Here is a 25,348-nt window from a genome sequence, read left to right as displayed (position 1 = left end):
GGATTGTTTTATTATATCACTGTGTTGGTGTCTCAGTGGTAAAACAGTACTGCTTGTCATTTGGTGCTCCAGGTCTATACCTCTTTCATCTGGTTGTTAATGTCGTTGGGTATTGATTAACAGAAAGGGTATCAATAATCAACTGAAGACAATAAAAATCCCCACATCCTCTGTCACAATGTGAACCCTTCAGCRTCATTTACATTCCTTAAAGGATGCTGGGCTGGAAAATATCCAATGATTTCACTGTGGCTTTCTGTGGAAAGACGGCATATGATAAAGTAGRAGCAGCTTTTCCCATCTTGTTTTAACCTCAGCGTATATCGTTTTATTGTACGATTAATGCTAGTTTCTGCTGGTTGAAACCAGTGGTTGAAAGTCTCTGGTGATTATGTGTTTTGCAAGGTGCTATTTAGGACTTTTAGTATTACGTACCTTTGACTCTCACTTTTCTGTCACTCCTATCTTTTGAACCTGCTCTGGCACAATTTAGTGCTAATACAATGTGGGTCTGTAWTGATCTCTTTGTCTTTACCGCTCTCTCTCTTCCCCTGTGTCAAAAGGCCTGTGTATTCATGGTTGTTTTGCTTCTTACAAATGGAGATCAAGACGGAGTATGAGGAGTATTCCCTTTCCCTCCCACTCCTTCTTCCTTTCCCTGTTCCACGCTCCTCTGCCCTCCCCTTAATTTTCCCCCTCCATCTCTTATTTTTTTCCTAGCCCCCCCTCTATTTCAACCTCCCTGAGTTCCTGCACTTTTTCTCCTCCCTCCCTCCCTCCCTCCCTCCCTCCCTCCCACCCATCCTCCTCGGTTCCACTCTGTCATCCTCTATCTTGTGTGATAGGAGGTGCCTCTGGGGTCTGGTTAATGATCCAACACTGGAGCTGCTGAGCAGACACAGATAAGGAGAGACAGGGGGAGTGGAAGAAAGGGAGATAGAGAAGTAAGAGTACGAAGTATGGGGGGAGCCAGGTGAGATCAGAGAGAGGAAAAATACAGGATTAGGTAATAGTAGGTAAACAGAGAGATAGGAGTCAGTGTGTGTACAAGTGAGTGGACTCTGAATAGAGATAGGAGTCAGTGTGTGTACAAGTGAGTGGACTCTGAATAGGATTTCCCTTCAAGCTACAGGTGGAGAAAGCCTGATACAGGACCTACACAACACTTATCCTTAGCTGGATTTACAGAGTGCTGGAGGAAGGTCTTGAACCTCATATGAAGATCCATGTGGTCACCCTAGCAGCTACACAGACTCACCCTCCGTCCTACCCCTCCTCTCTTCACAGACTACAGGTGAGTCTAACTTAAGTCTTTTCCCCTGTAGCATCAATGTATTTGTTCCAAAATGAGACCTGTTGGAGCAACATCAGAACCCAGTTGCAACTATGTGCATCTAGTTTTKATGACCTCGGGTTGTGACTGTAGTGGCTGGCTTGGGGCCAGTGGACTTTTTAAACATGACTGACATACACTTCACACCAATTAATTCATATTTTCCATTTAGAAATGAAATAGTTTTGTCTATAATTACAGAGTGGAAAATGTAGCCTCTTAATCTACTTTATTTCTGTTAGGTGTTTGCTGGGTGACTTTACAATCACTGTAATACCATGTCTAATCTCTGCCCTGTCCAATGTTCAGGGTGAAGTAAAGGTAATTGGGGTCACGTGAAGAGCGGGCGCTAGGCAGTGCGGGATGGCATCGGAGGAGATGGCTGCCGTTTCACTGGCTCTGAACCAATTGTGCTATTGTGTTTGCTTTGTAACTTATTTTGTACATAATGTTTCTGCTACCGTCTCCTTTAACCGAAAAGAGCTTCTGGATATCAGAACAGCGATTACTCACCTCATACTGGACAAAGATTTTTTCTTTAACGAGTCGGACGCAGAGGATTTACTTCAGACACCCGACAAGGCCCAAATCACCGTCATTCGCATGAAGAAGAGACCGATATATTGGGGATGTAGGTCGGGGTGCCTTGTAAGGATCCGACGGCGAGTGGGTAATCCGCCTCCACCATCAGTCCTATTAGCCAATGTGCAACCATTGGATAATAAGTGGATGAGCTCCGATCAAGACTATCCTACCAACGGGACATTAAAAAACTGGAATATCTTATGTTTCACTGAGTCGTGGCTGAACAACGACATGGATAACATACAGCTGGCTGGGTTTTCGGTGCATCGGCAAGATAGACCAGCTGCCTCTGGGAAGACAAGGGGTGGCTGTCTGTCTATTTTTCTAAAACAGCTAGTGCACGAAATGTAATATTAAGGAAGTCTCAAGGTTTTGCTCGCCTGAGGTAGAGAATCTTATGATAAGCTGTAGACCACACTATTTAGCAAGAGAGTTTTCATCTATATTTTCCATAGCTATCTATGTACCACCACAAACCAATGCTGGCACTAAGACCGCACTCAACGAGCTGCATAAGGCCATAAGAAAACAAAAAAATTCTCATCTAGAGGCGGTGCTCCTAGTGGCCAGGGACTTTAATGCAGCGAAACTTAAATCCGTTTGAACTCAATTCTACCAGCACATTACATGCGCAACCAGAGGAAAAATAACTCTAGACCACAATAACTCCACACACAGAGATGCGTACAAAGATCTCCCTCGCCCTCCATTTGGCAAATCTGACAATAACTTTATCCTCCTGATTCCTGCTTACAATCAAAAACTAAATCAAATTGTATTTGTCACACGTGCCGAATACAACAGGTGCAGACCTTAGTGAAATGCTTACTTACAAGCCCTTAACCAACAATTCAGCTAAGAAAATACCTCAAAGTAAGAGATAAGAATAATAAATGATTAAAGAGCAGCACTAAATAACAATAGCAGTGCTATATACAGGGGGTACCAGTACAGAGTCAATGTGCGGGGGCACCGGTGTCGAGGTAATATGTACATGTAGGTAGAGTTATTAAAGTGACTATCCATAGATAATAACAGAGAGTAGCACCAGTGTTCCAGAGGGGGCAGGGGGCTGTCTCATCGTTGTCGGTGATCAGGCCTACCACTGTTGTGTCATCAGCAAACGTAATGATGGTGTTGGAGTTCTGCCTGGCCGTGCAGTCATAAGTGAACAGGGAGTACATGAGGGGACTGAGTACGCACCCCTGAGGGGCTCCCGTGTTGAGGGTCAGCGTGGCAGATGTGTTGTTACCTACTCTTACCACCTGGGGGCGGCCCATCAGGAAGTCCAGGATCCAGTTGCAGAGGGAGGTGTTTAGTCCCAGGGTCCTTAGCTTAGTGATGAGCTTTGTGGGCACTATGGTGTTTGTAAGATGAGCTATAGTCAATGAATAGCATTCTCACATAAGTGTTCCTTTCGTCCAGGTGTGAAAAGGCAGTGTAGAGTGCAATAAAGATTGCATCATCTGTGGATCTGTTGGTGCACTATGCAAATTGGAGTGGGTCTAGGGTTTCTGGGATAATGGTGTTTGATGTGAACCATGTAGAGGAAAAAGAAACGCACACCTATTTAGGCGAGGTGCTTGCTAGCGGAGTGGAAAACTTGAAAATAAAGGAGAGACGTTGGATCTGTTGGGGCGGTATGTGGGTCTAGGGTGTCCACGAGGATGCTGTTGATTTGAGCCATGACCAGCATTTCAAAACATTTCATTGCTACAGACGTGAGTGCTACGGGTCGGTAGTCATTTAGGCAGGTTACCTTAGTGTTCCTGAGCAAAGGGACTATGGTGGTCTGCTTGAAACATGTTGGTATTACAGACTCAGACAGGGAGAGGTTGAAAATGTCAGTAAAGACACTTGCCAGTTGGTCAGCGCATGCTTAGAGTGCACGTCCTAGTAGTCCGTCTGGCCCTGTGGCATTGTGAATGTTGACCTGTTTAAAGGTCTTACTCACATTCGCTGCAGAGAGCGTGATCACACAGTCGTCCTAAACAGCTGATGCTGTCTTGCATGTTTCAGTGATACTTGCCTCGAAGCAAGTGTAGAAGTAATTTAGCTCGTCTGYTAGGCTCGTGTCACTGGGCAGCGTACGGCTGTGCTTCCCTTTGTAGTCTGTTATGGTTTGTAACCCCTGCCGCATCCGACTAGCATCGGAGCCAGTGTAGTAAGATCCGATCTTAGWCCTGTATTGGCACTTTACCTGTTTGATGGTTCGTCGGAGGGCATAGCGGGATTTCTTATAAGTTTCCGGGTCAGATTCCCGCTCCTTGAAAGCCGCAGCTCTACCCTTTAGGTCAGTGTGAATGTTGCCTATAATCCATGGCTTCTGGTTGGGGTATGTACGTACCGTCACTGTGGGGACGACATCCTCGATGCACTTATTGATAAAGCCAGTGACTGATGTGATGACTGATGTGATGTAATCCTCAATGCCATCGGAAGAATCACGGAACATATTCCACTCTGTGCTAGCAWAACAGTCATATAGCATCTGCTTCATCTGACCAATTTTTTATAGTCACTGGTGCTTCCTGCTATAATTTATGCTTGTAAGCAGGAATCAGGAGGATAGAATTATGGTCAGATTTGCCAAATGGTTGGTGAGGCTAGAGCTTTGTGCGGAGTAAAGGTGGTCTAGAATTTCTTTCCCTCTGGTTGTACATTTAACATGCTGAAAGAAATTAGGTAAAACTGATTTAAGTTTACCTGCATTAAAGTCCCCGGCCACTAGGATCGCCGCCTCTGGATGAACGTTTTCCTGTTTGCTTATGGCGGTATACAGCTCATTGAGTGCGGATTTAGTGCCAGCATRGGTCTGTGGTGGTATGTCCACAGTGACGAAAAATACAGATAAACTCTCGAGGAAGATAGAGTATCTCATGATAAGCTGGAGATCACACTAACTCAGGCGAGCAATACCTCAAGACTTAGATACCTTAGATATCGTGCACCAGCTGTTGTTTAAATGCATAGGCCCCCGCCCCGTGTCTTACCAGAGGCTGCTGTTCTGTCCTGCCTTAGAGTGTATTACCCGCCAGCTGCATGTTAGCCACGACTCTGTGAAACACAAGATATTACAGTTTTTAATGTCCCATTGGTAGGATAAATGTGCTTTCAGTTCGTCCCATTTATTTGCAAGCGATTGAACGTTAGCTAGCAGGACGGAAGGCAAGGGCAGATTAGCCACTCTCTTTCGTGAAATCTCCATTTCCTTTTCCAGTGATTAACGGGGATCTGGGCCTGGTCGGATATCTGCATTATTTCCCTCCTGTCCGACTRATTGAAGAAGAACTCTTCGTCCAGTTTGAGGTGAGCAATCGCAGTTCTGATGTCCAGAAGCTCTTTTCGGTCATAAGAGACGGTAGCAGCAACATTATGTATAAAACAAATTACGAACAAAGCGAAAAACCCATCAAAGTAGCATGGTTGGTTAAGAGCCGAAAGACGGCAGCCTTCCCCTCCAGCGCCATCATCAAGCAGGAAGTAACCAGTGACTCGCTCAATACGGAAGTGGTCAGTTAACGCAGATGCTAAGCTACAGGTCTATTTTGCTAGCACAGACAGGAAAATGTTCCGGGAATCTTCTGATGGCATTGACGAGTACACAACATTAGTCACTGGCTTCATCAATAAGTGCATCGATGATGTCGTTCCCACAGTGACCGTGCGTACATACCACAACCAGAAGCCATGGATTACAGGCAACATCCGCACTGAGCTAAAGGGTAGAGCTGCCGCTTTTAAGGAGCGGGACTCCAACCCGGATGCTTATAAGAAATCCCACTATGCTATTCACTATGCCCTCCGACTGCCCTCAAACAGGCAAAGCGCCAATACAGGACTAAGATTGAATCGTACAACACTGGCTCTGACGCTCGTTGGATGTGGTAGGGCTTCCAAACTATTAAGGACTGCAACGGGAAGCACAGTCATAAGCTGCCCGGTTACACGAGCCTACCAGGCGAGCTAAATGACTTCTATGCTCGCTTCAAGGCAAGCAACACTGAAGCATGCATGAGAGCATCAGCTGTTAAGGACGACTGTGTGATCTTGCTTTCCGTAGCCGATGTGAATAAGAGCTTTAAACAGGTCAACATACTCATGGCTCAGCGTTCAACACCATAGTGCCCTCAAAGCTCATCACTAAGCTAAGGACCCTGGGACTAAACACCTCCCTCTGATACTGGATCAGGGGTGTGTGCTCAGTCCCCCCTATACTCTCTGTTCACCCAGGACTGCATGGCCAAGCACGACTTCAACACCATCATTAAGTTTGCCGACGACACAACAGTGGTAGGCCTCATCACAGACAACGATGAGACAGCCTATAGAGAGGAGGTCAGAGACCTGGCCGTGTGGTGCCAAGACAACAACCACTCCTTCAACGTGATCAAGACAAAGAAGATGATTGTGGACTACAGGAAAAGGATGACCGAGCAAGCCCCCATTCTCATCGACGGGGCTGTAGTGGAGCAGGTTGAGAGCTTCAAGTTCCTTGGTGTCCACATCACCAAAAAACTATCATGGTCCAAACACACCAAGACAGCGTGAAGAGGGCATGACAACGCCTAATACCCATCAGGAGACGGAAAAGATTCGGCAAGGGTCCTCAGATCCTGAAAAGGTTCTACAGCTGCACCATTGACAGTATCCTGACTGGTTACATTACCGCCTGGTATGGCAACTGCTCGGCCTCCGACCGCAAAGCACTACAGAGGGTAGTCCGTACGGCCCAGTACATCACTGGGGCCAAGCTTCCTGCCATCCAAGACCTCTACACCAGGCGGTGTCAGAGGAAAGCCCATAAAATTGTCAGAGACTCCAGTTACCTAAGTTATAGACTGTTTTCTCTGCTACCACACATTAAGTGGTACTGGAGCGCCAAGTATAGGACCAAKAGGCTCCTCAACAGCTGCTACCCCCAAGCCATAAGACTCCTGAACAGCTAATKAAATGGCTCCCCGGACTATTTTACGCTGCTCCTTGTCACTGTTTATTATCTATGCATAGTCACTTTACCTCTACCCACATATACATATTACCTCGACTAACCGGTACCCCCGCACATTGACTCTGTACTGGTACCCCCTGTATATAGCCTCGCTACTGTTATTTTATTGTTTCTCTTTAATTACTTGTTATTTTTCTATTTTCTTCTTTATTTTTTAACTTACAGTAAATACTTTCCTCACACTTATTTTTCTTAAAACTGCATTGTTGGTTAAGGGCTTGTAAGTAAGCATTTCACTGTAAGGTCTACACTAGCGGAGATGGGTGAATTGAAACATTGAGGAGGATGGGAGACAGCAAAGTGTGTTTCAAAAATCGTCAAAGACCAAGTCTTTTAACACAAAGCATTTAATAGAGACATTTATAGTACAATATTATGGGGAATAGGAATGAGAGGGCTACTTASACAGTGTTGGACAGAGATCACAGCAGGGATGTAATGAGGGTATGARGCAGGAGTTGAGGTGTTCAGKGGCTTGACCAGTACAGGACAGGATTTGACTGGGAAAACAAAAAACAATAATACACTATAGAGTTAGACAAAAGAGCTAAGAATGAGTTTGTCCAAGCAAGGAGTAAAATCATTGATGTGTAATAATGTGATTGTTTTTGTGTATGTGACTGACTACATACAATAATGAGCTAAAATTGATAGGGGTACTCAAAGTGCTTGGAGAGGAAACATTCAATGTGCCAGTGGATGAGCGGGCACGTGAGACATGGCTTAAATTCATGTCATGAGAGAGTTGACAATGGTAGTGGAGTGGAGTGGTCATCGCCTCTTAATCAAGGAACAGGAGGGGACTTAGCTGTAAATAAAATAGCAGATACATTCCTTATAGCTATGCCATCGTAGGTTTGGACAACGAGTTTCTCTATGAAGTCAAACACAGACTGCGCATCTCACCCACTTCAAAGTAGGCCAAAAAACATTGCTGAATACAGCCCTGATTATCCACATACCTGACGATAACAGACAACTGCAAGCAGACTGGTGGCACCATAGGTCCCAGAGTGGTGGGGCAATTTTTACCCCCTAGGTCCTGGAGTTRTTCCTTATATGTTAACCTAACTAGGAAAACTCTGAACCCTATAAGGTATGACAGTGATTAATCAGTTGTAAAAAGGTTTCATATGGGCTATGATGGGACCATTTTTTCCTAATCAGGTCACATGGTTATAAAAAACTCCTTGCCCTGAGGGGATGAAACCCCTGTCAAACTGCAGCTACCTTATATTTGTTCATATAAATTATATTTAGACCGGATTAGGAGGAGGATTTCCTCTACCCAGACAACAGAACTCACAGGGCTGAGCTTGCTTAATGCATGTTTGCATCATGCAGGCCTATGCAACTGTTGGCCTATGCAACTGTTGGCCAACTGTTGGCCAAAAAATGTACTCACATCTGTCATCACTATTATGTTGACTGATTCATTTTGGATTAAAAACATATAGGCAGCCTAGCCAGCCCAATTTTGAATATAAACTAAATTTGATCACGTTCACATTTTCTCCTGACACATAAATGGACTATAAATACTTAACGTTACCAATTAGTTTACCCTGAACAGATGGACAGGGCAGATAAGATGTAACATTATGCAGCTGCTCTTATTAGCAGCCTACAGTTGATCAGACTGAAAAACAGWCTCATTTTCATCCCATACAGCATGTTAGATTTCTGATGTTTAGGTGTAGAGATTTTGCTTGGGTCTGTCCGGACTGATTATGTGTTGTCATCTTTGCTAAATAAATACTGGAGGAAAGTGGAAAGCCTACTTGAGCAAACGTGAAAAAATGCGCTGCGTCAACCTCTCTCTTTAATCTACATTTTCATGCATGATGCGATGGACGCTATCAAATCATTCGGAAAAGACAGTCACAAGTTCGATACGTGGGCATTCATACGCTCCCTGCTTTTGTTTTGCTGTTTAGCTGAACAAACGATGTTCTTCAGGTCACTGTACACACCTTTCGACCAAGGCTCAGACTTTCCAAAAAGCAGGCAAGGCCAGCAATACAGGTGGCTTGATGAAAAGCTCCCTGTTAACCAGCTATACTATTGATACCAGTTGAAATTGAACGCCCTCACTTTTTCATCCTTCATGAAACTGATCTCAGGCAGAGGTCGACCCTCCAGTGTTGCCAACTAATTTTCAGGGTAAGTTGCTAGAGGCAGGCAGGTTGTTACTCAAAATGACTGGCCATCTCAGCGAAAAATATGATTTGACATTTAATGTACAGACTCCCACTKTTTTCTGTACTTCTGGCTGTACAATTTTGATTGAYACATGTTGATTGATGGTGTAAGTTCTGTTCAAGATCAAACATTCGTGACCAACTATAGTCATTGGGTTTGGCTCGTCGAARCCGTACTACTGCTGCTGCCGTCAGCCAACAATGATCTGCYATTTGCTGAAATTGCTGCTGGCCTGCTGCTGACTTCACTCACAATGCACTTTTGCAGCCAGGCACGTGTGTTGTGACTGAGTGTGTGACAGAGAAAATCGTTTTTGTGTCATTTAGAGGGAAAATACGTGCATTTTAGCGTTTGAGTCACTTTTCAAAAGTTGCTAAAAGTTCAAAATACATTTTTWAAAGTAGCAAAATTTGTTGCTAGGTGCTGTTTGAAAAATAAGTTGCCAGAGTAGTCTGAAAAGTTGCTAAATCTAGCAACAAAATTGCTAAGTTGGCATCACTGCGACKCTCACTTTTAATTCGCACCTTTTCTGTGTACCCCAGAGAATGAAAGGGGTTCTTCAAGCTGTCCTCCGGCTACACCATGGTGCTACCCCAGACAGTGCTGTTGAAATTACTGTAGACTTTCAATGCAAAACTGTGTATTTTARTCAATTATTTGGTGACATATGAATATATTTAGTATAGTTGTACCTAAAAATTATAACTTTTTTAATGTTTCTAATGTTTATCTTTTTTAGGAAATTTCACTGAGGAGGATGGTCCTCCCCTTCCTCCTCTGTGGAGCCTCCACTGGTGTACACCTGTTGTATTCGGCGCATGTGACAGATAAAACTAGATTTGATGGGGATGTGTGTGCTAGGCTAACCCTGTGATTTGTTTGCATGGATGCTCTCTACTAAATTAGCCCTCGCAATCAGTGCAATTGTAAACTGATCCGTGTATTTGGGTAGGACTTTTTGTTCACAGCTGTGTGTGTGTCCCTGCTAGCGTGTACATGCATACTCATACACATGAATGGCCCAGGGAGATGTACTGTATATGCACAGACACATTCAAGAAAACACAAACAATTAGTGATCGCATGAGAGAGTGGGTTTGTGTTTAAGACATGCACCAGCAAATTATTCCTGCACACACCAAAAGGTAGCTTTGATTTCGGAAACAATTGTCTGATTTATGAGACTGCCAAAAGGTACACAAATATTAGAGTCACGTGTTTAAGTGTTTAAGTGAATATAAACACAACGTGACCATTTAATTAGGACAGGACTTTGCGTTAGTGATAACAGTTTCTATATGCGTCGTCTTCCCAGGGTGTGATGGTATTTACAGTACCTCCTGTTGGTAGCCCATCATTTGTGTGCATTATTCATGATGACAGTGTAGAGACCTCTCGCTGAATGCTGGCTGTGTGCCAGTTTAATGACAGATGAGGCAGTGGTGTGTGCGCGAGTGCGTGCGCATGCGTGGGTGGGTGGGTGCATGTTTTATGCAGCTGGTATGAGTGTGAGTACATGTGTGCATAAGCGCTTACATTTTGTGTGTAAGCCTACATGTTAATTTGTTTTCCATCCTGTGACTCCTCACACATCCTCTACCCCTCCCCTCAGCCATGGAGTGCCAGGTGGAGGAGCTGAGGCAGCAGCTGGAGAAACAGACCCTGATCAACCAGGAGCTGCAGAACCACAACAAGGACCTGGGTACAACCACAACCACGACCCTGACCATGATTATGATCACAACCAAGACTACAGCCATAAAATAAACCATGATCTAAACCACAACTATCACAACCAATGGTCTCCTTTCACCTGTAGAAAGAAGACTGCAGGAGACGGAGAAGTTACTGCAGGAGCTACAGAGTCATTACCATGACCTGGGTAAAGTGCTAAATGTGACTATGGCAACCCACTGGGTGACGAACGGCAGCCATTTGTGTCAGATCACTAACCAAAGAGCAGCATGTATATTAACCCTATGTCCTGTGTGTGGATTGTATCTATTCCAGAGTTCCCTGATCAGAGGATCAGTGATGAAGGGGGACTTGTGGTCAGGAAGAGCAGAGCGGCTGTCATGGCCCCTGAGCCAATCCCAGAGGATCAGCTGGAGATCATGAAGACTAAAGTCAAGAAGACCGTCAGGTMATTGGCTAAGGCTATGCATGCAGCATCATGATATGTACAGTATCATGTGTTATGTGACGTCAGTAGAGTATGCTGGTGTGAATATATACAGTATGTCTCTTTCCACAGTGAGACGAGTCTGATCGTCAAGGCCATCCAGAAGAATGACTTCCTGAGACGCCTTGACGATGAGCAGATCACCATGATGGTGGAGCTCCTGGTGGCCATCGACTTCAAACCAGGAAATGATGTAATCAAGGAGGGCACTGAGGGAGACAGCATGTACATCGTAGCAGGTATGTGTCAATTTCTCAACCATATACGGAGATACACAACAAACATTTCCCAAATAAGGGTTGCTATGTCTGCTTACTATTCCCAATTAAATGATAACCCTCACCCCTCAATGTCCCCCCTCTATKTCTCTCTTCAGCGGGTGAGCTCCTTGTCAGTCAAGCAGATTGTAACCTTCGAACCCTGACCTGTGGGGATGTTTTTGGAGAGTTGGCTATTCTGTATAACTGCAAACGCACAGCCACAGTCAAAGGTGAGATGGTATTATAAAATGTGGATATTGAGAAGTACACAATATGGTAACTGTGTACCTTCCTACATTCTGTATTATGCATGTGTGCTGTACCGAATATTGCTTGTTGTTATGAATGAATTGTCCCCCTCACTCCCATCGTCGTAGCCAAGACAGTGGTGCGTCTGTGGTTTATGGAGAGACAGATGTATAGAACCATCATGACCAACAAGTCCAAGAAGAAACGTGAACAGCTAATGGGCTTCCTAAAAACGTGAGTTTACACACTTAACCTTCCAACTTGCACTCTCTTGGTCACACGCACATGCACCCACSCACCCGCACACTCTTCTAATTCTGCTCTGATATGCTTACGTATCAGGTCTCGGACTCTGAAGGCCCTAAATGACAGTCAGCTCTCTAAGATAATTGACTCCATGGAGGAGGTTTGTACTCAGCCATTTGACACACCTCCCCATAGTAGATACATTTTCCAGAGCATTAACATCCAAATCCATATGAAATCTGTTCCTTCTTGTAGGTGAAGTACCAGAACAATGATGTCATTGTACGTGAGGGGGKAGAGGGCAACACGTTCTACATCATTCTCAAAGGAGAGGTACAGGGGACATGTTTGTTGGTTACAGTGATCCAAAACTATTAAKGTTATGACACACAAATGGGCTGCTACACAGTCACTATGGGAGCTCTTTCTAGAGCACCTAGTTAAATTGTGCTGAAGAATTTATTTTAAATCTCTTAATGGTTAAACTAGTGAGAAAAATCTGTGAGTTTACTTCATTTACTGTCATCGTAAATGAAGATATTATATTCATTTATATGCAAATGAGTTAGGTTAAGGGAGGTAAGGCAATAAATAGGCCATGGTGGCGAAGTAATTACAATATAGCAATTAAACACTAGAATGGTAGAATGTGCAGAAGATGAATGTGCAAGTAGAGARACTCGGGTGCAAAGGAGCAAGATAAATAAATAAATACAGTATGGGGATGAGGTAGTTGGATGGGCTATTTACAGATGGCTATGTAGTAAACATGATGACAAAAGTTCAATTGTTTAAAACAGATCAACATCTTCGGTTTTGTGCTGTTGATTTTATCATAAGCGCTGGGGTCGCAGGACTGACATGCTGACCACAACGCTCSCGTCCCGTTGCCAGGCGATAAAATAGAGCGTCTSTGTTGCCAGGCGCTAAAATAGAAGTTGCTTCTAATTGTGGCTCAGAAAGTGCTGCAAGTCCTGCCTCTCCCATCTCCTCATTGATTTATAGAAGCAGATACCCACGTGCCATCTCCTCATTGGTTATACCCAGGTGAGTGATTGAAAGACGAACTGAGGTCAGTCGTTGTCATGGTAACTATGAAAGTTAGATGCCAATCGCCATATAAAGTCCAAAGAAGAAAWAGTCTGGAACGAGGAGAGATGACTAGAAACGATTCYGTTGACTGTTTTATGTGTGGCTTAATTGTCGGAGTAGAGGACCTTGTGCAATTCAGGTAAAATAACAGCTCGATGTTTATATCCCAGGACGAATTAGCTAGCAACAGCAAGCTAGCGAAATAGGACACATTAGCTAGCAACTGCGAGCTAGGTAGCTAAATTGCCATAAATGTTTAATGCTTTTCGACATTTTTGGCATTTTTCCTATTTTGTTGCCTTATAACATGGAATTAAAATAGATTTTTGGGGGGTTTGTATCATTTMATTTTCAAAACATGCCTACCACTTTGAAGATGCAAAATATGTTTTATTGTGAAACAAACAATAAATAAGACKAAAAAACTGAAAACTTGAGCATGCATCACTATTCAACCCCCCAAATTCAATACTTTATAGAGCCATATTTTGCAGCAATTACAGCTGCAAGTATCTTGGGGTATGTCTCTATAAGCTTGGCACATCTAGCCACTGTGATTTTTGCCCATTCTTAAAGGCAAAACTGCTCCAGCTCCTTCAAGTTGGATGGGTTCCGCTGGTGTACAGCAATCTTTAAGTCATACCACAGATTCTCAATTGGATTGAGGTCTGGGCTTTGACTAGGCCATTCCAAAACATTTAAATGTTTCCCCTTAAACCACTCAAGTGTTGCTTTAGCAGTATGCTGTTGGAAGATGAACCTCCATCCCAGTCTCAAATCTCTGGAAGATTGAAACAGGTTTCCCTCAAGAATTTCCCTGTATTTAGCACCATCCATCATTCCTTAAATTCTGACCAGTTTCGCAGTCCCTGCCGATGAAAAACATCCCCACAGCATGATGCTGCGGTGTTCTCGGGGTGATGAGAGGTGTTGGGTTTGCGCCAGACAGTGTTTTCCTTGATGGCCAAAAAGTGCACAGTACTACATTTAGCCAAGATTACATGGAATTCTATTCCACATCAGGTAACAGATGTAAGCAGTAGAATCAGATTTTGAAAAACAGGTAAAAATACACTTTATGGAACAGCGGGGACTGTGAAGAGACACACACATAGGCACAGACACATGCACACACATACATGATAATATAAGCACTATATACACACATATACATGGATTTTGTGTTATAGATATGTGGTAGTGGAGTAGTGGCCAGAGGGCACACATTTAAGGTGTTGTGAAATCTGTTATTAATGTATTGTAATGTTTTTAAAATTGTATAACTACCTTAATTTTGCCGAAACACCGAAGAGTAGCTGCTGGGGGATCCATAATCAATACAAATGCATTATTATAATTATCCACTTAAATTTTTTCCTCAACAAAAAATGTTGATGCTAACTGGGCTCGAACCTGAGATAAAAAAACACTATCAATTATAAGTCAATCGCTTTAGCAGTATGTGGCACCTAGAAGTGATAATGATAGCTATAGCCTACATAACTGCTATTTGAAAAATCCATAAGGCTCTTCGTTTTTTCAAACAATGTACAACAAACTTTCTTGTAAGGACCTAATTTATATTTTTTTCTAAAAAAGCACATGGGGGTGTTTGAAACAGATACACAAACATGTGGATTTTGTCATATATGCAAATATTTGTATAGTCAAGGATTCATCAGTGCAATATTTCACATCATATTTTGTTACAGACCAACAGAACAAGTAAACCTTGATTTTGTAGATTTAAAATATCCCTCTAYTGGCTAAGGTTGACCTATTTCTTGAAAATCTAAGATCTTTTATGGGCTGGAAGCAGAAGTTGTGCCAGGATGTAATCACTGCCACCTGGTGAAGTTAGCATAGAGCTAACTTGTACCGTATCATGTTATCTGATGGGACCAGCTACAATTTAGTGTTTGGTCACATGCAAGTAAATCAACTATATTAATTGGGTGATACACATTTCCAGCGTGAGTAGCTGTTTTACTTTAAATGTGTGCTAATGTTTGCAAGTAAGACTCCACTGTTTTTGTACACCCTTTGTTTGATGATCATAGTGAACAACAACTTACTACACTGGTGGAGGATTGGAGTCTACAATACAATACTACAATACAATCCTAACTGTGCTTACCAACCCATGGGTTTACTAATGACAAAAATGTGTGTGTGTATGTGTGCGTGCTAATAATGCCTGCGTATGTGTGTGTGCGGATGTGTGTACGTGCACGTGGGCACTTGTGTGTGTCTGCCCTCAGGTCAAGGTGACTAAGAAGTTGAACGGGCAGGAGAAACAGATTCGCAAGATGGGCAAAGGGGAGCATTTCGGGGAATTGGCCCTGATACGGTAACCATGGATACATTAGTAGCTAAGGCTATAAATAGACGTCATGATGTTCATTAAAATTACCCTGGTGTGCAGTAGCTATTAGTTAATGTGGCTGCTCATAAGTCTGGATCTGTATGTAACCTGCAGTGAAATCCTGAGGACTGCAACATGTACTGCTGTTGGCCCTGTGACCTGCTTCTCCATCGATAAGGAGTGAGTCTGAACAAGTAATATTACATTTCTTAATCGATTGGTTTATGGATTGATTGAATGACTAATGGTCTGTTATGTTACACTTCTAGGGTGTTTGAGGAGACGATCCCCATTGAACACCTGGAGCTCCATGATGAGTGAGTACAAAGACACTCTTGCCCCTTTTAGCAGTACCCTTCTCCTCCTAATTCTATTTTCACCACTTTAGTCAAGCTGTGTAACTGTTGTCTGTGTTCCAGCATCAGCTCTAAGGTTTTGGAGGAGCCAGATGCTCCAGAGAAGACCAGTCCTAGTTCCTCTCTGAGACTGAAGGACCTGATCCCTGTACTGTACCAGGAGGGGCGTTACCAGGGAGAACCTGTCACTCTCGGAGTGGGAGGGTTTGGTCGCGTTGAACTGGTATGTGTGTGAGTTTGGTGTTGTAGTTGTGTTTGGCAAGTTAGAGGCTGAAACCAACCGATTAAGTATTTAATATTTATTAGGATCCCCAATTTGCTGCTACCGATGCAGTGGCTACTCTTCCTGGGGTCCAAACAGGAAACAACACAACATTAAATACATAATATATGTAAATACATAGCACCCCATTTACATTACAATGTAGCCATTCATCAGACGCTCCCATCCAGAGCGACCCACATCGAGTTAACTCATCTTAAGATAGTCAATACATAATACAATACAACATGCATACAAATTTCTGTGTCTCTTCACAGTCCCTGTCGTTTCGTAAGGTGTTATTTTATCTGGTTTTATTGCTAGCATGAGTTACCTGGGGTTGGCAGAGAGTTACATTTAGTCATGGCTCTATTTAATAATGTGTGTTTCCCAGCCTCTATTCTGGACCTGTGAATACATTTACATTTTACATTTTAGTCATTTAGCAGACGCTCTTATACATTTAAGTCATTTAAGTCATTTAGCAGACGCTCTTATCCAGAGCGACTTACAAATTGGAAAGTTCATACATATTCATCCTGGTCCCCCCGTGGGGAATGAACCCACAACCCTGGCATTGCAAGCGCCATGCTCTACCAACTGAGCCACACGGGACCACCTTATCCAGAGCGACTTACAGTAGAGTGCATACATTTTTATTACATTTTTACATACCGAGACAAGGATATCCCTACTGGCCAAGAGCAGACGCTCTTATCCAGAGCGACTTACAGTAGAGTGCATACATTTTATTACATTTCTTTAAAAAAAAAAAAAATCTATTATTTTTTACTAGCAATTTTTTAAATAATTTTTTATCCAATTTTTTATTTTTTTTATTTTTTTAAATAAAATATATATATTTTTTTAGACCTCTGGCTGCATGTCTTGTGTGATATCGATGAGTGTCCGAGCTGTGTGCCAACTCCTTGAACAGACAGTTCGGTATCTTCAACACATGTATAAGTGGTCATACAGTACAATACGTTTTGTAGGTGATTCTTATGTTGATGATGTAAAGAATATTTGGTGGTCTGCACCCATTAAGAAAATGACTGTAAAAACAGGTAAATCCACGTGGATTGATGAGGGGGGGAAAAATTGTATGGTTGAGGGGGATGAGGCAAAAGGTATGGCAAATATATCTGGCAGCACAACCGATTAGCAAACGTACTGCAAATTGAAAAATCATGTGAATAAAAATAAGAAAATATAATATTAAAGCAAAGATAAATGATATAAAGAATGATAGTACAAAAGCTTTGGAGCACCTTAAATAACATTTTGGTCAAAAAAGCAAACTCAGTTCCATCATTCATGGAATCAGATGGCTTGTTCATCACAAAACCCACTACCTAAGAATAGTAAAGCCCCCTTTACTGGACTGTAGGACCTGTCTGGTTMACTGAGATATCAAGAAATCCGAGCAACGCCTGATCACGGACAGACCTCTTCCCATTTTAGTGGCATTGAGTTTATATGTTTTGACCATGATAGCTTGCTATCTAGGGTGACACCCAGCAGTTTAGTTTCTTCAACTTGCTCAATAGCCACATTATTCAATGATAGATCCAGATGAGATGTAGGCTTATTTCTCCCAAAAATGATGCATTTAGGTTTGGAGATATTCAAAGRGCCTTCAGAAAGTATTCACACCTTTTTTCCAAATTTTGTAGCCTGAATTAAAAATTTATAAAATTGCGATTTTTGTCACTGCACACAATACACCATAATCCACCATAAGTGGAATTATGTTTTTAGACATTTTTACTAAGTAATAAAAAATGAAAAGCTGAAATGCCTTGAGTCAATAAGTATTCATCCTCTTTCTTATGGCAAGACTAACTAAGTTCAGGAGTAAATATTTGCTTAGCAAGTCACATAAGTTGCATAGACTCACTGTGTGCAATAATAGTGTTTAACATATGATTTTTGAATGACTACCTCATCTCTGTACCCCACACATACAATTATCTGTAAGATCCTTTAATCGATTAGTGAATTTCAAAAACAGATTCAACCACAAAGACCAGGGAGGTTTTCCAATGCCTCGCAAAGAAGGGCACCTACTGGTAGATGGGTAAAAACAAAAAAGCAGACATTGAATATCCCTTTGAGCATGATGAAGTTATTAATTACACTTGTATCGTGTATCAATTGTTCCGTATACGCCAGGAAGCAGGTGCAGAAGGTGAGTTCACTAATGATAAATGCAGATAAAGAAAACATGACAAGCGTACAGACCGTGAATCAAAACAAACCAATACTGCCTGAAGACTGAGGCTACTGAGGGCAAAATAAAGGAGAYGTAAATCAAGGTGATGATGAAGTCCATGTGTGCGTAATGATGGGTAGCAGGTGTGCGTTGTAATGGTTGCCAGGGCTGGTGGTTAGTAGATTGGCGATGACGTGCGCTGGAGAGGGGGAGCGGGAGTAGGCGTGACATCAATACACCCAGTCAATACAAATATACAGGAGTCCTTGCTAACTCAATTGCCAGAGAGGAAGGAAAACGCTCAGGGATTTCACCATGAGGCCAGTGATGACTTTAAAACAGTTACAGAGTTGAATGGCTATTACTCCACAATACTAACCTAATTGACACAGTGAAAAGAAGAAAGCCTGTACAGAATAAAAATGTTCAAAGAAATGCACCCTGTTCGCAACAAGGCACTAAAGCAAAAGAAAATGTGGCAAAGCAATTAACTTTTTGTCCTGAATACAAAGTCTTACGTTTAGGGCAAATCCAATACAACACATTACTGAGTACCACTCTCTATTTTACAAGCATAGTGATGGCTGCATCATGTTATGGGTATGCTAGTTATCGTTAAGGACTGAGGAGTTTTTGACGATAAAAAATAAACAGAATGGAGCTAAGCACAGGCAAAATCCTAGAGGAAAACCTGGTTCAGTCTGCTTTCCACCAGACACTGGGAGATTAATTAAACTTTCAGCAAGACAATAACCTAAAACACAAGGCTAAATCCATACTGGAATTGCTCAGTTACAGTTCTGACTTAAATCTGCTTGAAAATGTATGGCAAGATTTGGAAATGGTTGTCTAGCAATGATCAGCAACCAATTTGACAGAGCTTGAATAATTTTGAAAATAATAATGGGCAAAGATTGTACAATACAGGTGTGCAAATCTCTTAGAGACTAACCCATAAAGACTCACAGATGCTATTGCTGCCAAATGTGATTCTAACATGTACTCACTCAGGGTTGTGAATACTTACAGTACCAGTCAAAAGTTTGGACACAACTACTCATTCCAGGGTTTAAAAAAAAACTTTTTTCTACATTGTAGCATAATAGTGAAGACATCAAAACTATGAAAAAGCACATATGGAATCATGTATTAACCAAAAACGTGTTAAATAAATTATTTAAACAGATTCTTAAAAGTAGCCACCCTTTGCCTTGATGACAGCTTTGCACACTCTTGGCATTCTCTCAACCAGCTTCATGAGAAATGCTTTTCCAAAAGTCTTGAAGGAGTTCCCACATATACTGAGCACTTGTTGGCTGCTTTTTCTTCACTCTGCAGTCCAAATCATCGCAAACCATCTCAATTGGGTTGAGGTTAGTGCTGTTGCYGTGACCATATTACCGCCACACCGGCGGTCACGAGTCATGAAGGCAGTCAAATTCCATATGACGGTTTAGTCACAGTAATTAGGGTTCTCCAAGCTGTGAATCTGCTGCCGGTCATTAGTAGCGTACCAAACGTACAAACTGCCTGGTACTCAGCACTCTATTGTCCCTCCAATCATTCTGACATCAATGCAAATTTATTCGAAAATCCAATCAAACACTCCATGAGAGCCCATGAYCTCATGTTGCGCAACATTTCTATAGGCTATGCAGAGTAATGTCCGCTAATAAAAAGAGGAGGATCCCATCAGCTTTCTATAGGCTAGGCCTACTATATTTATTTGTCAACTTTCCTAATTTTAAGCACATAGCCTACCTGGCTGACATGAAAATAAACCACAGGGAAAYGCGTCCTCCTGTCGCTATTTAATTTCATAGATGACATGTATTCTTTCCCGCTGCCCCTGTTTTGATACAGGTGCATGATAATGGTCCATTCTAAATCAAAACAAATGTCACCATATTATTTAGTATATGTAAAGACAAGATTAAGTCAATAATAGTCTGATGGGTGACAATATTAGCCTATCACTTGTGAATTATATATTATCACTTGTGAATGATGCCCAACAATGCCTTTTTTTGTGACTTTTCAATCATAGTCGCACACCGCATTTAGCCTAGCCCATAGGCCTATATGTTTACATAAGGTTTGTATCACAAGAAAAGTGTCCAAATAACTTAAAATTAAGCACATTAATCCACTTTACAAGGGGTGTAGAGCCTAACTAGCATATATTCGTAGCGTGTGAGTTTCGAGTATGGGGAAGATAATTTTTTTTCTTTTATTTCTCGCACTGAATAGTATAGGTAGACTTTTGCACGATGGGGGATCGTAGATTGACATAGGATAGTGCTTTTGCTGTTCGTTAGGCCTACTCTTCTTGTTGGCTGACAAAGTAAATGTGAAAGTTTCTTCCAATATCTTCAATATGCACCTCGTAATGCAGTTGCGTCCCCGATGTGTCTGTCTTAGCTTGTAGCCTGTGAGAAAGACCCGTGACAGAGAGCCGTGTGAGTGAGAGACGCTTCAGATTGCGACGCACACTCAGGGAGAAGGGCACCACGCAGAACTCCGGGCTGTAAAAGGCACYGATTTMTTTTAGGGTGCATTACTGCCACAAAGGGTATGCCGCTGTGAAATTTGAGGCATTATCTATTGCTGTCTAGAGACTATTGGAGTGTGTAAAGCCTGCGCAAAAAAACAAAGCGGCACTCATGCCGTTCAATCGACTTTTTTCGAATCATCATTAGTCTCATGCAGGACAAAATATTTGTCACACCCTTGATCTGTTTCARTTGTATTCGTGCTTGTCTCCATCCCCCACCAGGTGTCTCCCATCTCCCCTCATTGTCCCCTGTGTATTTATACCTGCATTTTCTGTTTGTCTGTTGCCAGTTCATCTTGTCCCATCAAGTCCCACCAGCGTGTTCCCGTGTTTCCTGTGCTCTAGTTTTTGTTTTTCCTWGTCTTCCCAGTTCTGACCTTTCTGCCTGTCCTGACCCTGATCCTGCCTGCCGTCCTGTACCTGTCTGAATCTGATTTGAATTACGACACTTTGCCTGCCTTGACTTACCTTTTGCCTGTCCCTTGTACTATAATAAACTCTGAGACTCAAATGATTTAAAAAAACAAATGTACTTGTTAAACTTTGACACAAAGTAGCATGTGACAAARAGCACAATATGTTTCGTCTGAGTATTTGCTATAGTCAAAAACGAGTTGTATGAGCTCAGGTCAATGAGGCCTCCAGGCCATAAACAGCAAATAGAAGTTCAAAGCTTGTAATTGTCACAAGAACTTAAGTTGATAAAAAGATCTAACACAACGTTAGATGATAATATATGTATTATTATGGATTTATAATCAGCTATAATGTCATTTTGGACCGGGAACACAGAATTAATTAACATGAAACGAACACAACACAAGGGTTAAGGGTGTCAGTTATCTGTTTTAGTGATGCAGCTGGCATGTATACTGTTGAGTCGTCAGCGTACATGGACACACAGGCTTTGTTCAAGGTCAGTATAAAGTCATTAGTAGACACAGAAAACKTAACAATATGTTATGATCCATTGATCATAACATATTGCTGAAAAAACATATGGATCTTTAATGGAAGCAGCAAAGGCTGCACTGAAGTCTAATAAAACAGATCACACAATTTTCGTATTATCAACTGATYAAAGATTACTGTCCCCTTTAACGTGATAGAAAGTTCATTTCAATGTTAAATGGCTCTTTTTAGATCAAAAGTTWKTAACTGTTTTTGTTGTTGTTGTTATTGTTGTTTTCCGCAGGTGACCACTCTGCATCATGGAAAGTACTTTGCCATGAAGCGGGTCAGTAAGAAACACATTGTTGCCAAGCGACAGGAGGAGCACGTCCTGTTTGAGAAGAGGATCCTCAAAGCCATCACGAGTGACTTCATTGTCAGGTGATTGTGGGGTGCTAGGTGACCGCTGACCTCTAACCTTTAACATCCAAGCATCATTATTTAAGCTCACACTTAAGTCCTCTTTCTTCCCTTGTCAATCGAGGGCTTTCATTGGTCACTTAAGTACCATGAAATATAAAGGAAAATCAGCAGACACTGCTGTAGCCCTCAAAGCTCCAGGAGGACTGAGGATACTGTASCTGKTGTAGCCCTCAAAGCTCCAGGAGGACGCAGGATACTGTACCAGCTTTAACCCTGTTTTCTTTCTCTTGATGTTCAGGCTCCATTTTGCCTTCAAAGACACTCGCTACATCTACATGATTATGGAGTTCTGTGTAGGAGGGGAGATCTGGACCAAGCTCAAAGAAGTGTGAGGAAACAAGGCTGACTAAGGGCGTTTTCACACATAGTTTTGAGCTATAGAGTCAGAGTTTGACTCTTTGTTACATTGTATTTTTTTTTCATTTGATTCCATTGGTTTCACATTGCCAAATGTCAAATGAACAAAAATGTCTCAACAAAAGCACGTGTCCACGCAAGTCATTTGCTATTGGACAAACATTCTCARGTTTCTCCATTTATGATTATYATGAAGCATCACTTGTGTGTCCCAATCTTCCTATTACTTTCMCTTTGGTTTTCCAACAAATTGTGMGAGCATCTGATGCACTCATAAATGCGTTGCTCCTCACAGAATGTTTCAGAGATCTGAAGTTATGATGCTGTGTGCATTTCATCAAATGCTGGGAGTTCAACAACCAATAATAATGTGCGACTCTGGTTCTTTTCRTGTGTTTTCCGAATTAAATCGGACCGAGACCACCGTTTTTGAGTGAACCATGATGCACTCTTTTAGTGCGCTCCCAAGTGCCGAACTAAGGGGGTAAATGCACCAGAGTTTGGGAAAAAAACAAACCAAACCATTTTGGAGTGAAATCCCCCTAAGTCTTCTCATTGAGATAAACACAACTGAGGTTGTAGATTCTTCAAGACATTTAATTAAGATCAAAACTGTATTATCTGCATTGTCTCTTTTTTACAGTGGACGTTTTGATGAGCCCATTGCTGTATTCTGCACTGCCTGTGTAGTGGAGGCCTACGCCTACCTCCATAAGAAGGGCATCATGTACAGAGACCTCAAGCCTGAGAATCTGATGCTGGATGCCAAGGGCTACGTTAAACTGGTKGGTGCTACCCTACGCTTTCCCTCTTTCACTGCTTTTTATCTCTTGTCACATGTTTCTGTGTACGTGCCTTCTAATCTCAGTATCCAGAAGCAAATCTTGCTTGCATGTGAACTGGCCAGCTATGAACGTTAACGTATGTCACAAGAGACTATGTACTTGCAACGCCAAATAGTTTATGCATTCATAACTCTGTGTTTGGGTATGTGTGGGGGTTTGAATGTGTGTGTTTTTACACCTAGGTGGACTTTGGCTTTGCTAAGGAGTTAGTGCACGGTGATAAGACCTACTCATTCTGTGGTACTCCGGAATACATGGCCCCAGAAATCATCCAGAACCAGGGACACGACTTCGCTGCTGACTTCTGGTCCCTGGGTATCCTGGTCTATGAGCTGCTGGTGGGGAGGTACTYTACACYTCCGCACAGAAAGATTTAAAGCAGCTTCAATTCTTCATTTTAGTAAAGTATTATCTAAAATACTGTTTTACCTTTCAGCCCTCCATTCTCCAGTTCTGAGCCCGCGAAGATCTACCCTAAAATTTTGGACGGGGTGCTCAAGTTCCCCCCTTACATGGGCGAGGGGGCCAAGTCCCTCATCAGTAAACTGTGCAGGTGAGAGATGGGCAGGTGTGTTCTGGGGTGTTAGGTGCTGTTCTAACTCTGTCTCAGTTAAGTGTAAGTGTTTTGATTGGTTGTTGATGTTGTGTTATGGCCCATAGGCCTCGGCCGGGTCAGAGGCTGGGAAACACCAAGAATGGGATTAAAGATGTACGCCATCACAGGTAACAATGATGACCCAACAGTCCAGTGTATATGACCCATTATTRGGTCTCTCTCTGAGGACTCTCACCCGCTCCCCATTTCCTGTGTTCCCCTCTAGGTGGTTCAGCAGTATGAACTGGCACAAACTGCGTGTGGGCCAGGTGGAGGCTCCTACAATCAGACTCATACGCAAGGTCAGTCTAGCCACAGCAGGTAACTTTAAAAGGTGTCCTTCGAAGGATTTAGAAATGGGTATGAATACTATCATTTATAGGGACATTTGTTTATACAGTATACGGTCTATAACGGCTATTCCCAAACTGGGYTACGCAATCCGRCGGGGTAMGCCAAATAAAAATGTGATTGAAATMTTCAAATAGTCTATTTAGATTTTTTTTTRCTCGCCTGAGTAGCCTCGTTTCACTGRCKAAAAWAWARAWWTTAAACCATCTATGTCAAATATGTAGCCTAGTCAAGTAATTAACATCCAATCACATTAACCGTTACTCGCTCACGGGAATTCCAATAACGGTCCGTATGTAGCCAAACGTAGCTGCTGCTCATTCCGGATAAATGATAAAAAAGTAAGGCCCACCTCTATAGAGACACATACCAGCTCTACTGGTAGTACTGCTACTACCAGCAGTACTACACCTGCACCTGTCTGATTCGCTGTGCGCCTCCGTATTCTACATTTGTTTGCTACCCAGTGCATGGACGCTGACAGTTGTGAATCTGATGCACCAGAGATCTACTGCCCTCTTACCCGGGAAAACACGACAACAGACAGGGATGTTGGACCATCAAGAGGCGCAAATAGGATGAGAACTCTTGATTTGGTGGTTCACTTATATTGGGGAAGTAGTGCTTTTCTACAGCACCGTGTGTTATATGTTGCAATGTTTTTGGAGCGAGAATTAAGACGATTTTCGAGTAGTAGACTTATATAGGACAGATCCATTCTATGAAGGGGCTTTTAGAAGCATATTATTATTAAAAAAATTAATATTTTATGAACCTTATTTTATGTAGGCAGTCGTTAAGAAAACCATTCTTATTTACATGACGCGCTACACGGCCAACCTGGGCCAATTGTGCGCCGCCCTATGGACTCAATAAAGGCGCTTGTGATCGGGTGGATTGCCAGGGTTTTTTGC

The 25,348-nt window shown here is 42.4% G+C and overlaps 1 protein-coding gene across 3 annotated transcripts in view; it reads left to right on the top strand.

Moving 5' to 3' along the window:
- Positions 1-998: 998 nt before the first annotated feature.
- The window catches only part of LOC111954366 (cGMP-dependent protein kinase 1), a 32,405-nt gene continuing 8,055 nt past the window's right edge, over positions 999-25,348 (top strand). Inside the window, exons 1-21 of one of the 3 annotated variants that reach the window (XM_070435885.1) lie at positions 999-1,294; positions 1,643-5,227; positions 10,744-10,833; positions 10,951-11,013; positions 11,142-11,274; positions 11,386-11,552; positions 11,690-11,803; positions 11,951-12,056; positions 12,165-12,228; positions 12,324-12,401; positions 15,422-15,510; positions 15,640-15,705; positions 15,795-15,842; positions 15,945-16,104; positions 22,108-22,244; positions 22,525-22,614; positions 23,287-23,428; positions 23,671-23,834; positions 23,925-24,041; positions 24,149-24,211; positions 24,310-24,385. In XM_070435885.1, the coding sequence (XP_070291986.1) occupies positions 10,746-10,833; positions 10,951-11,013; positions 11,142-11,274; positions 11,386-11,552; positions 11,690-11,803; positions 11,951-12,056; positions 12,165-12,228; positions 12,324-12,401; positions 15,422-15,510; positions 15,640-15,705; positions 15,795-15,842; positions 15,945-16,104; positions 22,108-22,244; positions 22,525-22,614; positions 23,287-23,428; positions 23,671-23,834; positions 23,925-24,041; positions 24,149-24,211; positions 24,310-24,385 (1,965 nt within the window). In that variant the 5' untranslated portion in view covers positions 999-1,294; positions 1,643-5,227; positions 10,744-10,745. The remainder of the gene's footprint in view (positions 1,295-1,642; positions 5,228-10,743; positions 10,834-10,950; positions 11,014-11,141; positions 11,275-11,385; positions 11,553-11,689; positions 11,804-11,950; positions 12,057-12,164; positions 12,229-12,323; positions 12,402-15,421; positions 15,511-15,639; positions 15,706-15,794; positions 15,843-15,944; positions 16,105-22,107; positions 22,245-22,524; positions 22,615-23,286; positions 23,429-23,670; positions 23,835-23,924; positions 24,042-24,148; positions 24,212-24,309; positions 24,386-25,348) is intronic. The other 2 variants (XM_023974048.2, XM_023974052.2) reach the window with 2 other exon arrangements.

This window comes from Salvelinus sp. IW2-2015, linkage group LG28 (assembly GCF_002910315.2).
Source record: "Salvelinus sp. IW2-2015 linkage group LG28, ASM291031v2, whole genome shotgun sequence".
Classification (NCBI taxonomy): domain Eukaryota; kingdom Metazoa; phylum Chordata; class Actinopteri; order Salmoniformes; family Salmonidae; genus Salvelinus; species Salvelinus sp. IW2-2015.
The sequence above is the reverse complement of the archived record's forward strand: the minus strand, read 5'-3'. Positions and strand labels throughout refer to the sequence as shown.